Raw genomic sequence first — 12,598 nt, 5'->3', positions numbered from 1 at the left:
GCCTCAGTTTCCTCTCCTGAAAAGCGTGGCTGTTGGGTGATCTGGGCTTGAAAGTGGTTAGGGGTCCATTCTGCTGTCCCCCACCCCGGCTCCAGCTTAGAAGTGATAAATACTCAGAGGACTTGGGTCGGGCAGTGGGGAGTTACGGGGTACAAAGAGGGCCCCGGGGTGGGGCTGCCCAACCCTGAGCACTGGAGATCAGGGAACAGGAGGCACAGCTGACACACTGGTGACCTTTTCCCTACATTCGGCTATTTTTAGCTCTAATGCCACCATCCTCACGTGAGACCCCGTTGGGTGCCCCAGGCTCTCAGACCTTTGAGCCATCTTCATCTTGCAGAAACCCGGCTCCCCCCCACTCCTGATTCTCGCCTCGGAGCCGGGGAGATTCTGGTTGCCAATCCCCAACTGTTCTCTCAACCCAAATTTGGGAGTGGGTGTCAGGTTCCCGGTGAGGGCGGGACTTAGGTGGCCAGGCCTGAAGGACGTGGGGACACAGGCCACAGTGACTGTCCCCACAAGCGGACAGGAGCACACCCGAGCCGTGAGTGGAGTTGGGGGTGGCTCTGGGCTGCCGGCCTGGCCCAGGGCTCTGAGCCGGCAAGTGGGGCGGGGGAGGGGGGTTGAGGCTGGTGCCAGGGTCCCACGTGGCAGCGCTGGGGGTACGCAGACCCCGCCTCACTCCAGACCAGACCGACTCCGCTTCCGGGGCCCCTCTAGCCCCCACCCCGAGGCCGCCCTACACTGTCCTCGGGATTCCTGACGTTTTCAAGGCCCTGACCCCCTTGCGACCCCCGCACCATCGCACGAAGGTTCTGCGGCGGTTGGCGAGGCTGGGGGTCCAGGGGTGGGGCCTCGGCGCTGCGGGTGGCCGACCCAGGGCGGAAGGGGAGGGAGGCGGGCTGGGGGCGCGGCCAGTGCCCGGGGGCGGGGCCTCGACGCGGGCGGCTGAGCTGCCCGCACACCCTCCTGCCACCTCCCAGGTGCCCAGCAACTCCCAGGTGCCCAGCAACCCACAGGATGGCGGAAGCGCACCAGGCTGTGGCCTTCCAGTTCACGGTGACGCCAGAGGGGGTCGACTTCCGGCTCAGTCGGGAGGCCCTAAAACACATCTACCTGTCCGGCATAAACTCCTGGAAGAAACGCCTGATTCGCATCAAGGTGGGCGCAGGTGGTTCTGGTCTCTTCCAGCAGGTGCAGAATCGAGCCTTCCAGGGAGGCAGAGGCTAGGTGTCAGCTGCTGCCCATTGTCAAGGTCCTCCACCCCCATCTCGGCTGACAGCTCTGTGGAGTGACAGGCTCCAGCAGTGCAGAAACCAGAGGGGTGCTCAAGGCGTGGAGAGGAGATGGGTGTGCATGAAGTGTCAGTGGGACACAGTAATCAGGTGCTGCAGGTGTGGGGGTGTGGAGGGGGGTCCACCAGACGTGAAGGAGAAGTGAAAACAGGCAAAGACTTCATAGGTGCCTGCTTACCCCAGTCCTTGCTCTGTGAGCATTCCTGTTTTTGCCCACAGAATGGCATCCTCAGGGGTGTGTACCCTGGCAGCCCCACCAGCTGGCTGTTCGTCGTCATGACGACACTGGGTTCCTCCTACTGCAACGTGGACATCTCCATGGGGCTGGTCTGTTTTATCCAGAGATGGCTTCCTGAGGGGTAAGAAGTGGGGCCATGAGAAAGGGCTGGGTGGGCTCCAAGGCCAAGGTTCCTGAGCTGGGCAGTTACAGGACAACAGCCATTGGAAGTAATAGGGGCAGCCCTCCCTGGGGGCGACCACCATCTCAGTCCCTACTTCTGTAACTTCGAGTGTGACGCACTCAGAGGCTCAGATGTGAGTGTGTCCGGGGAGTTTTTCCTCCCTTGGTGCCTCCCCCGAGATGGCTCACATACATCAGGACTGCAGAGTCAGAATCTCCCTGAGGTTGGTCTCAAGTGGACCCCCCTGCAGTCCTCTCCCCTTCTCTGATAGATGTGGCCCCTACCGGAGCCCACAGATGCGGACACTTCTCAGCATGGCCATCTTCTCCACGGGGGTCTGGATGACGGGCATCCTCTTCTTCCGCCAAACCCTGAAACTGCTGCTTTCCTACCACGGTTGGCTGTTTGAGATGCACGGCCAGATCAGCCACTTCACCAGAGTCTGGGCTGTGAGCAGAAGCTGGTGGAGGGGTCCAGGCATCGGGTTTGAGACCCCAGGGCCTCACTTTGGGTTCTGAGCTGGAGGGGACAGCCAGGCGGGGCACTGGTGCCTGGCGGGGTTTGTCCCGGTTTTGAGGGTCTGGGGTACCCCTCCAGTGTTTGCTAGTTTCCATTCTTTCCCCCAGCTTCCCCTTCAACATTCTCCACTCTGTACCCCCAGATGTGTGTCCGCCTTCTGTCCGGCCAGCGGCCCATGCTCTACAGCTTCCAGACATCTCTGCCCAAGTTGCCCGTGCCCAGCGTGTCAGCCACGATTCATCGGGTGAGGGCCTGGGTCAGACATCCCAGTGGGCAGGGCAGGCTGGACTCAGAGAACTTATCCAAACATAAGGGACTGTCCCCTACAAAGAGTCGGCTTGAGAGGGAGCAATGGGGCTGGGCTTGGAAGAAGGTCAGGACAGAGGCAGCTCTTGCTGACTGGCCCTCACACGGGCAATAACTTGGCTGGACAGTACCTAGAATCCGTGCAACACTTATTGGATGACGAGGAATATTACCGAATGGAGACGCTGGCCAAGGAATTCCAGGAGAAGACTGCCCCCAGGCTGCAGAAGTACCTGGTACTCAAGTCATGGTGGGCAGCCAATTATGTGAGTTCTACCTCCCGGGCTTACCCTCTCCCACCCTGTGTCCTGGCTGCTCACAGCCCACCCTCCTCTGCCCCAGCTCCAACCTCCCACCCACCCGCAGGTGAGCGACTGGTGGGAAGAGTATGTCTACCTTCGAGGCAGGACTCCCCTCATGGTGAACAGCAACTATTATGTCATGGTAAGGGCTAGAGCCACATTGGCTCCTGTGTGCTCAGCTCTGTCCCCAGCTCTGGTCTCAGGGCAAGGAACCTGGACGACAGTTCAGAGCCCTAGTGGTGGTTTCTGTAGGCAAGTGGGGGTTCTGAAGTGAGGCCTGAAGGAGAGGGAAGATGCGGGGGTGGGGGTGATGGTCATATCCTGGAAGAATAGTCAGGAAGCAGCTCGCAGGCGATGGGGATACTGAGGGTCTGGAGAGCCCAGTAGACCCCACAGGCTGATACTGTCACTCCCAGAGTTCCTCAGGCTCACTGTTCTGCCCAGCTCAGGCGCTCTCACTTCCTTCCTTGTTCCCTCGCTGGCTTTCCAGCCACAACTTCCCAGCCGTCCTGACGCCATTACCAGGGAACTTCCTTAAGTGTGTCTTAAGCAGATCCAGAGCTGTTTCTTGTAGAGCTCAGGGGGTCACTGTCGGTCCCTATCCCACATGACTGACCCTTTTCCTGCTCCTAGTACAAGACTGTGCACAGCCAGCTGGGAGAGGCTGCCCAGCCACTGCCCTGTGCACCTCTTTGCTCTCCCACTTCCAAAGCACGTTTCAAGTAGCATGCTGGCATTTTCCTCCTCCACAAAGCTGTCTTTCCAGAAACCTATATGCAATTTGTCTAGACCAGAGGTTTTAAGCTGTTTTGTAGTGGCAGGACCCCTTCCTCAAAGAAAAATAAACAAAACATCAACAAATACAATGGGTTTGGAAAAGCAGCTGAGGTCGAAGCCAGGGCAGGGGGTTATCTGATCAGTAGTTATGCATTTCACTTCTTGTACTTGGTTCTCAGAGGGTGTGCAGGATGGACTGGGGAAAGGGGGCAAGACACCCCAGACAGAGAGATGCCACTGTGCACACCTGTCGCAGCCTCCTTGCAGGCTCCGTTCTCTCCCTGTAGGACTTAGTGCTCGTCAAGAACACAGACGTGCAGGCAGCCCGCCTGGGAAACATTGTCCACGCCATGATCATGTATCGCCGTAAACTTGACCGTGAAGAGATCAAGCCTGTGAGTTGGGTTGGGGGTGAGGGCATGACCGGGAGAGGAGGCCTGCGTCTGAGCTGTGCTGGGCCGTCCTCCTAGGTGATGGCGCTGGGCATCGTGCCCATGTGCTCCTACCAGATGGAGAGGATGTTCAACACCACCCGGATCCCAGGGAAGGACACAGGTACTAGGCCGCGGCCGGGCGCCCGCGCTGGGACCGCAGGATGGAGGCCGCCCCCTCCCAGCTGTGGGCCCACCACAGCCAGATGCCCTACCGCCTGCTGGTCACCAAGCGTCCTCAGTGTCTCAGGGTCATGTAGCTGCGAAAAATAGTTTGTGGCCGATACTAGACACCTGCTGTTTACAGGCACGGTGCTAGTACTGGGACCCTGGGAGACCCAGGTCAGAGCCCCTCCCCTGCAGGGGCTCACAGTTCGGGAGTCTCCCGCGCAAAGATCAACAGGAGGCCTAGTGGAGCTCCCTGCTCAAGGAGCCTGTAGAGGAGGAGGGGTGGGCTCGCCCAGGGCCCCCAGGGCCGCCAAGCAGCACTCGCATTTCTAATGCCAGGGCAGTCTGTGGGATTTCCTAGAGCTTTGGTTTTCTCTTCTGTGCAATGCCTCATGGGACTGTGGTTGGCACTAAATGACAGACAGGGAAGCTCAGGGCACGGGGCCTGGCTTGGTGCCAGCAGATTCCACCAGGCGAAGGGTCCATGCGGTCACCTGGTGTGAGGCTGGGGGGCCATCCTGAGTGGCATGGGGGGAGGGAGGAGCTCCCTACCTTCCCGCCTGAGCCCACCCATGGCCTCTGCCACAGACGTGCTGCAGCACCTCACAGACAGCAGGCACGTAGCCGTCTACCACAAGGGCCGTTTCTTCAAGTTGTGGCTCTATGAGGGCTCCCGCCTGCTCAAGCCTCGGGACCTGGAGATGCAGTTCCAGAGGATCCTGGATGACCCCTCCCCACCCCAGCCTGGGGAGGAGAGACTGGCGGCCCTCACCGCAGGGGGAAGGTATTGGGGCCCAGGTTCAGGCGCCGTGAGGAGAGGAGTTGGGTCCTGTGTGCCACCCTGGAACTCGGCCAGAGCCCTCAGCAAGGGAGGAGCGTGGGCCCCAGCATCCTCTGCGTAAACCAGGACCTGTGGTCGTAAGGGGCGTGGCAGGAGGGTAGCTGCTGTGACCTCTAACTGCTGGTGGCTAGGTGGGGGTGTGTGGAGAAGGGGGACACAGATCCTGGGAGGTGCCCTCACGCCCACAGGGGCCCCCCCGCTCACTCTGCCCTCCTGCCCTCAGAGTGGAGTGGGCTCAGGTACGCCAGGCCTTCTTCAGCTCCGGCAAGAACAAGGCTGCCCTGGATGCCATCGAGCGCGCTGCTTTCTTTGTGGCTCTGGATGAGGAGTCTCACCGCTATGACCCCGAAGACGAGGCCAGCCTCAGCCTCTACGGCAAGGCCTTGCTGCACGGCAGCTGCTACAACAGGTACCGCACCCCCAGCTCCACTGCAGGCCCCACCCCGCCCACCCCTGGCTCCTCCCCTGCCCCGCCCACCCCGGGCTCCTCCCCTGCCCCCGGGCTCCTCCCCCTGCCCCCACACCGCCACCCCATCTCCGCCCGCTGCAGGTGGTTCGACAAGTCCTTCACTCTCATCGCTTTCAAGAACGGCCAGCTGGGCCTCAACACAGAACACGCGTGGGCAGACGCCCCTATCATAGGGCACCTCTGGGAGGTAGCAGGTCCTGGGAGAGGTCCCGCAGGGCAGGGGCGGGGCGGGGACCGGGGCAGCAGGGCAAGGACGGCCTCTCAGCCTGACCTTGCCCCTGCAGTTTGTCCTGGGCACCGACAGCTTCGACCTGGGCTACTCAGAGACTGGGCATTGTCTGGGCACACCCAACCCTGTGCTGGCCCCCCCTCAGCGGCTGCAGTGGGACATTCCTGAGCAGGTGTGCGGGCCGAGAAGGGGCAGGGGTGGGTGTGCGAGAGTGACAAGTGTCTGAGATGCCCTGTGGCCCTCCCCTCTGTCCCAGCCCCACCCTCAGGGTAAGGGTCCAGAGTGTCTCATGGTCCAGACTGGCTACAGGGAGAATAGAGACCCCAGGACTATTTCGGGGCTGGAGAAAGACATGAGGTGTGAGCTCGTGTCCAGGGAGTACCTGTCGGTGCTTCCTCCCCGACAAAGCCCAGCCAGGCATCTGTGCTGATGCCCCTGCCTTGTCCTTTGCATCTCCTTCTCCTGAGGATGTCAAGCACACTGAGGCCTGCCCAGCCTTGCCTACATCCTCAGGCCTCCTGGACGTGACCCTGGAGTCCTCCTGGAGAGCTCTGCCCCCAGCTGACCCCTCCGTGTCTTGGCAGTGCCAGGCAGTCATCGAGAGCTCCTACCAGGTGGCCAAGGCGCTGGCTGACGACGTGGAATTGTACTGCTTCCAGTTCTTGCCCTTTGGCAAAGGCCTCATCAAGAAGTGCCGGACCAGCCCTGACGCCTTCGTGCAGATCGCCCTGCAGCTGGCATACTTCCGGGTAGGAGCCCCAGGCCACTGAGCAGGCAGGGGTGGCACCAGGGCCCACTTGCAAGATTCATCCCTCTGTGTTCCGTAGGACAGAGGCAAGTTCTGCCTGACCTATGAAGCCTCGATGACTAGGATGTTCCGGGAGGGACGGACAGAGACCGTACGTTCCTGCACCTGCGAGTCCACAGCCTTTGTTCAGGCCATGGTGCAGGGGCGCCACCTGGTGAGCCCCCCGTGGCCTCGCGCTGACGTGACCGCTCGGCCTCCTGCCTGCTGTAGGGTCAGGGCTACTCTTCACTGCTCCGTTTCTGCCCCCAGAAAGCAAACCTCCAAGATCTGTTCCGGAAAGCGGCTGAGAAGCACCAGAATGCGTGCCGCCTGGCCATGACAGGGGCTGGCATTGACAGGCACCTCTTCTGCCTTTACGTGGTTTCCAAGTTCCTGGGGGTCAGCTCCCCTTTCCTGGCTGAGGTCAGTGTTGATGGGCGTGCCCTCTGCCCTCAGGCCCTCTCCTGGTGGGTCTCGGCCTGTTTTCTGTCCGGACAGCTGGGGCCAGTGTTCCCGGCCCACACGCCACCCAGGCCTGTGGACTGGCACCAAGCGGGAGCCTCCCCCTCGTGGAGTGGCTGTTGGCGTGAGGGGGGATGGACAGACCATCATGATAAGTCAGGTGGTGGCAGCGCTTGTTAGAGAAGGGCAGAGGCTCAGGGGAACCGGGGCGTCCAGGTGGAGGGAACCTCCAGTGCCCGGACATTGACACTGAGGCAGGAGTGTGGGATGTGGGAGGGACAGTGGGAGGGGTGGGGGGCAGAGCCAGGGGACAGACAGACAGGTCACCTGATGGTGGGTTTTGTGCAGAGGCTGTGATGGTGAGAACAGACTAGGGGACCACGGACAGCAATCAGGAAGGTCCTGTGTCCTGTCCCTTCTGCATCCTTAGCCAGGACAGTGCCAGGGTCACGCACCTGTCCGCAGGTGTGCGTGGCACCTGACTGCCGGCCTCCCTGTTGCAGGTGCTCTCAGAACCCTGGCGCCTCTCCACCAGCCAAACTGCTCAATTCCAGATCCGCATGTTTGACCCAAACAAGTACCCCAATCACCTGGGTGCTGGCGGTGGCTTTGGCCCTGTAAGTGCCCTTGAAGGTGGACAGGTGGGAAGGACCAGGGGCTGGGGTGTCAGCGGAGAGTGCAGGGCCTCGAGGAGGTCAGGCCAGAGGCAGGAGCACAGCCCTGGACCTGCCCTGCCTGGAAACAGGATAGGTACCTGTCGACCCCAGCAAGAAAGGTGGCTGGGACCCCACCCATGTTGACACCCACTGCCGGAGTGACCCTTCCCGGGGCTTCTGTACCCTCTGAAGTGGGCTTATGGAGACAGTCCAGATATCCCACTGAGACACTCATGTGGGCTAGTTTGTCGGGGAGCTGGAGACCCCCTGCAAACGTGAGGGGGGCCTCCTGAGGGAACCTGAGGTCCTGGAACCCCCGGTGGGGTCTTCTCTTCTGTTTTCATACTGTTTCCTGGGGATGGGCCCTTCCTGTGAATCTTGTGGACAGAGCAAGGATAACATCAGCTTGGCTTCCAGATACTCAAGGTTCAGTTCACCTCTTCTTCTTCACCCCTTGTGCTGCCCTCAGGTAGCTAATGATGGCTACGGGGTTTCCTACATGATCGCGGGTGAGAACACCATCTTCTTCCACGTCTCCAGCAAGTTCTCAAGCTCAGAGACAGTGAGTGTCTCCTGCTCCCACTCAGCCTGAGGAGGGGTCGCCCCCCAGGGCATGTCTGGCTGGGGAAGAATCCTTCCCTGTGGGGACAGAGGGGCGGGGGCTCACCTGGAGGTTGGTCTGAGCTCTTGACTCCCGCAGAATGCCCAGCGCTTTGGGAACCACATCCGCCAAGCTCTGCTGGACATCGCTGATCTTTTCCAAGTTCCCAAGGCTGACAGCTGAGGGCTGGAGAAATGCCAGCTGCCCTTCTGTCCCCACATTGTGGAGGAAGGGGCCTGTGGTCCGCTTGCAGGCACAGCGGTGGCCGTGCACAGGTGCCCAGGCTCCAAGGACACCTCTGGAAGCAGGTGCTCCCTGGGCAGACGCTGCTCCCTGAGGGCTCAAGTGGTGGAGGTAGGGCTGGAGCAAGAAGGGAATCTTCTTTTTGTTTTTTTCTTGCTAGATGTTAATAAAAATAAAGCTGTATAATTCTATTTTAGCCCTTAAGTACCTGTGTTTTTTGGTGGGGGAACTAGGAGGCCCTTCCCCTGCTCCGGCCTGAGGCCAGGGATGTGGCAAGGGAAGGTCTAGGGCTGGAGACTATTTGTGAGAGGTTCTGACCTGCTTTGAAAGGTGGGTCTCTGCTGTCTACACCCACATACGCACTTGGAATAACTTCTTCCTTCAGAACGTCCACCTGTTCCCTGGGCCCATTTCTGTTTGTCTTCTGGAGAGTGGGGCCCTCTGTGCACGGACATGTCCTCTGCACCCCCTTGGGCTGGAGCACAGCTCTGTAGAGGCCCTCGGCATAGGGAGAAGCTACAGTCCCAGGCCTGAGGTCTGGGTGCCAAGTGGTCATGTCTGTGAGAGGGCGCACAAGATAATCTGGAGCAGCAGATGCTCCTTCCCTTGGGTCGGCTTTTTTATTAAAATAATATTACGAGTAAACAAAAAATTATTATGGAAAGTCTAAGCAGGTACTCAATTACTATTGCTGCATGCCTAAACGAATGTACTCTGGTAGGCGATGAGAACCGGACATGAATTAGATACACTCCCAGGCCTTCTCTTATTAACCAGTGTTTATTGAGCAACCACTGTCTACTTGGCTCTGTGCTGGGGATTCACTGGTGAACAAGGCACCCCCTGCACACGGGGAATTCACTACTCAGTGAGGCAAGCATGGAGCAGGGAATTCAGGCTCTTGAATAATCCATTTAGCAAATACTTACTAAGCGCTACAGTGTGCTAAGCTCTGGAATACAGCAGTGAACAAAACTGGCAAAAACAATCCTTCCCTGTGCAGCTTAGAGTCTAGTGAGGGAGACAGGCAATAACCAAGAAGAATGAGCAAATGACATAGTAAGTCAGAGGGCAGATAAGTACTAAGGAGAGAAGTAAGGGGAGGGAGCAATGGAGGGGTGGATGGCAATTTCAGACAGGGTGGCAGAGGCAGGCCTTCCTGAGTGGGGCCATTTGACTCAGACCAGCAGGAGATGAGGGTGCAATCCATGTATGTACCTGAGGGCAGGGTATTCCTGGCCAAGGGGGCAGCAACAGCCAATGCTTCGGGGTGGGAGGAGCCTGCTGTGGTGGAAGAACAGTACCCGAGGGCCTGTGGCTGGCGTGGAGTCGGGAGCAGCAGGAGGGGACAGGTGGAGTGGCGCAGCAAGGGCCCTGTAGGCCAGGCTCTGGGTTCTCCAAATGATGGGGGAAGCCACCGGGGTTGGAGCAGAGGGTGACATAATCTGTTGTAAACTTTTAATGGGATCACTCTGGCTAACCAGAATATTAGAACAAAGCAGGGTGTAGTAAGGTTAGAAGCAAGAAGGCCTAGCAGAGGGTACTGCTCATGGTGGTGGCAGAGCTGGGAGGAATGATGGGACTAACTAAGGGATGGAGATTCAGGATGCTAGCGAGCCATCGAAGATAATTCACGTTTTCTAGTTGGGTGACTGGGTGATTAAACAAGATTTTTAAACGTTGAGTTTAACATACCTGTAAGAAACATTTGTGAAAATGTCTCATAGACTCTTGAAAATATAAATTGAAAGAAAGGAGATTTAGGTTCCTGATAATAGCTTTGAAGGTTGTTTGAACACTGAGAACATGAGAAGATTCACAGGACAGAGGCTTCTAACCTCTTCTGAGTCTCTGTGAGAAGCTTATAAAAATAAATCTATGCTCACAAAATAGGACATTCCGTATCAGAGCTTTCCTGGGCTTCCAAAAGTATCTTCACAGACCTTTGCCTCTCCGGTGCCTGCGTGACCTACCCTGGGAAACTGGGATCTGGTCGGCTTCTGGGAGACATCAGCTCGCCCAGGCCTGGGAGAACAGTGAGCAGATTCCAACAAGCTGCCTTTTAATTAACGTTAAAATTCAGTCAAAATTCTTTTATCTGATTTGTTCTTGGTTGAAGTAAGAGAAGAAAACACAGTGCTTAACCAGGGTATAAACTTCTGGTGACCATCCACCAAATGCAAATCTGCATTAGTACCCCAGAGGTGTGCAGATCTGCATTAGTTAAGGCTAGTAGCCATAACAGACAAAGCTTGAAATCTCAACGGCTTAACCCGATAGAAGTTTAATTCTTGTTCACTTTGCTGAGAGGAAGACTCTACTCCATACCATTATTCAAAGACTTGGCTGTTAGAAGACCTACCTTCCTCAGGTAGCTCCCAATTTGCCTTGGACTTCAACATCCCGCAAGTACACGGAGGAGAGAGAGGGCTCACTCATGGGAGGCTTACATGGACTCAGCCTGGTAGTGATACAGAGCATTTCTACCCACATCCCACCAGCCAGGACTCATACCGCAAGGGAGGCTGGGAAATGTAGTCTAGCTGTGTGCCCAGGACATAAAGGAAACATTTGATGAACAGTTAGCCAGTTTCGGATGCCCAAGGGGATGGGCAGACCAGACACATGTCTCTGGACTCCCTGAGGGCCCATCCTTCTTGGCCTGGGCTCTGCAGGGTGTTTCAGACGCCCACCTCCACCTGCTGGGACCTCACATTCCAGACCAACTGATCTTCTCTGAGTATCTTTCGCTCCTCCACAAGAACCCTGAGCTCCAGCTTCACTCTCAATTCCTAAAGGAGGCAGGCACCTCCACACCCTTGCCTTTGCCGAACCTCCTCCATGGAATCCTGTGCCGTTGTTTCTCAGCCTGGTAAACTCCTACTCTTCCCTGAAGCTGCCTTCATTACCCCTCAGAATTATTCCCGATTCATGTTTTTCTGGGATGCCATAACAGAAATCAGCTCTAGAAAAGTCTAAGCAAATGGTGGAATGATTGGAAGTGTGCAGGTGGCTCAGAGGTAGGAAGCAACAGCTGGAGAACCAGATTCAGAAGGGGAAGGAGCCTGGCAGCTTGGAGAGGGGACGTGGCCCAGACAGCAGACTCCTCAAGAGAGAGACGAGACCGCACTCTATGCCCAGAACTGTCTGGCTCAGCTCCAGCTGTGTTTCCTACTCTGCCATCAGTTTGCTAAGGATCGGAATCCCTGAGGGAAAATGCAGTGGGTCCCAGGTTTGTCAGGAATCTCAAAGAGTTCAAGGTGTTCAAAACCGAAGTTAACAACCTCCCAAACTGGCTTCTCTGCCACTCTTCCCCATCTCAGCCGGTGGTGTCACCCTCCAGCGACTCAGCCATTCCTTCTTTCTCCCTCCCTTCCCACATTACGAAGCTTTGTCAAGGCGACCTTCTAAATGGCTTCTGACTCCGTGTACTTCCCTCCGCCACGACCACTGCCTCCCTGTCCCCAGCTCCACCATCATTCACCCAAAAACCAGCAACAGCCCCATTTCTACTCTCCCTCCGGCAAGAGAGACTGCTTCGCCATGCCCCTCTTCTGCTTCCCAACCTTCTAAGGTGCCCATCGCCCTCCAAATAAAGACCGAGCTCCCTGGACTGACCTATAGAGGCCAGAGTGATCTCTTTAGCCTCCTCTTGACCAGAGTTTTATGTGCAGCCTCTCTAAGGGCTGAGCAGCACGCTCACGTGGCCTTGCTTGGTGATCTGTGCTTTACTGCCTGGAGGCCAGACCGCCTGGCAGACCTCGGCTGTAACCAAGGCCCGCACCTCGCAGGTGCATGGACCTGGGCCCCTGCCTCATCTCGTTGGGCCTCAGCGTCCTCTTCTGTGAGACAGCTGCAACAATGTCGGCCACCCACGGTAGCTGCGAGACAAAATACTTGGGCCTTCAGCTACTCACTCAACAATGGTTACTAGCACTTGCTGTCCAGTATACTGGAGACACAGTGGTCAAGCAGACGCCCCGCCGCCCCCACCCCCGCCGTGCACGGATTTACGCTCCAGGTGCAAGGGGGAGAACACTCCCATAAGGACGAGGGTGTCTCCCCTCATCTCAGCTCTACCATCCCTCAACCTCAGCCATTCTTCAATCCA

At 57.7% G+C, this 12,598-nt stretch overlaps 1 protein-coding gene across 2 annotated transcripts; it reads left to right on the top strand.

Annotated features, from left to right (window-relative positions):
- Window positions 1-66: 66 nt before the first annotated feature.
- CPT1B (carnitine palmitoyltransferase 1B) lies at window positions 67-8,683 on the top strand. Of its 2 annotated transcripts, none has more exons than XM_012536638.3 (18): window positions 67-1,161; window positions 1,515-1,654; window positions 1,968-2,145; window positions 2,358-2,459; window positions 2,650-2,787; window positions 2,888-2,965; window positions 3,888-3,995; window positions 4,071-4,155; window positions 4,788-4,983; window positions 5,264-5,449; window positions 5,591-5,696; window positions 5,794-5,910; window positions 6,323-6,487; window positions 6,566-6,700; window positions 6,796-6,948; window positions 7,491-7,604; window positions 8,113-8,205; window positions 8,344-8,683. In XM_012536638.3, the coding sequence occupies exons 1-18, from the start codon at window positions 1,021-1,023 to the stop codon at window positions 8,425-8,427; spliced, it is 2,319 nt and encodes a 772-aa protein (XP_012392092.1). In that variant the 5' UTR covers window positions 67-1,020; the 3' UTR covers window positions 8,428-8,683. The 2 variants fall into 2 exon arrangements, with proteins under 2 accessions (XP_012392092.1, XP_033261312.1); XM_033405421.2 differs by having other exon boundaries at window positions 2,864-2,965.
- The last annotated feature ends 3,915 nt before the right edge of the window (window positions 8,684-12,598 follow it).

The sequence above is a fragment of the Orcinus orca genome, chromosome 11 (assembly GCF_937001465.1).
Source record: "Orcinus orca chromosome 11, mOrcOrc1.1, whole genome shotgun sequence".
NCBI lineage: Eukaryota > Metazoa > Chordata > Mammalia > Artiodactyla > Delphinidae > Orcinus > Orcinus orca.
This window is presented reverse-complemented; position numbering and strand designations above follow the sequence as displayed.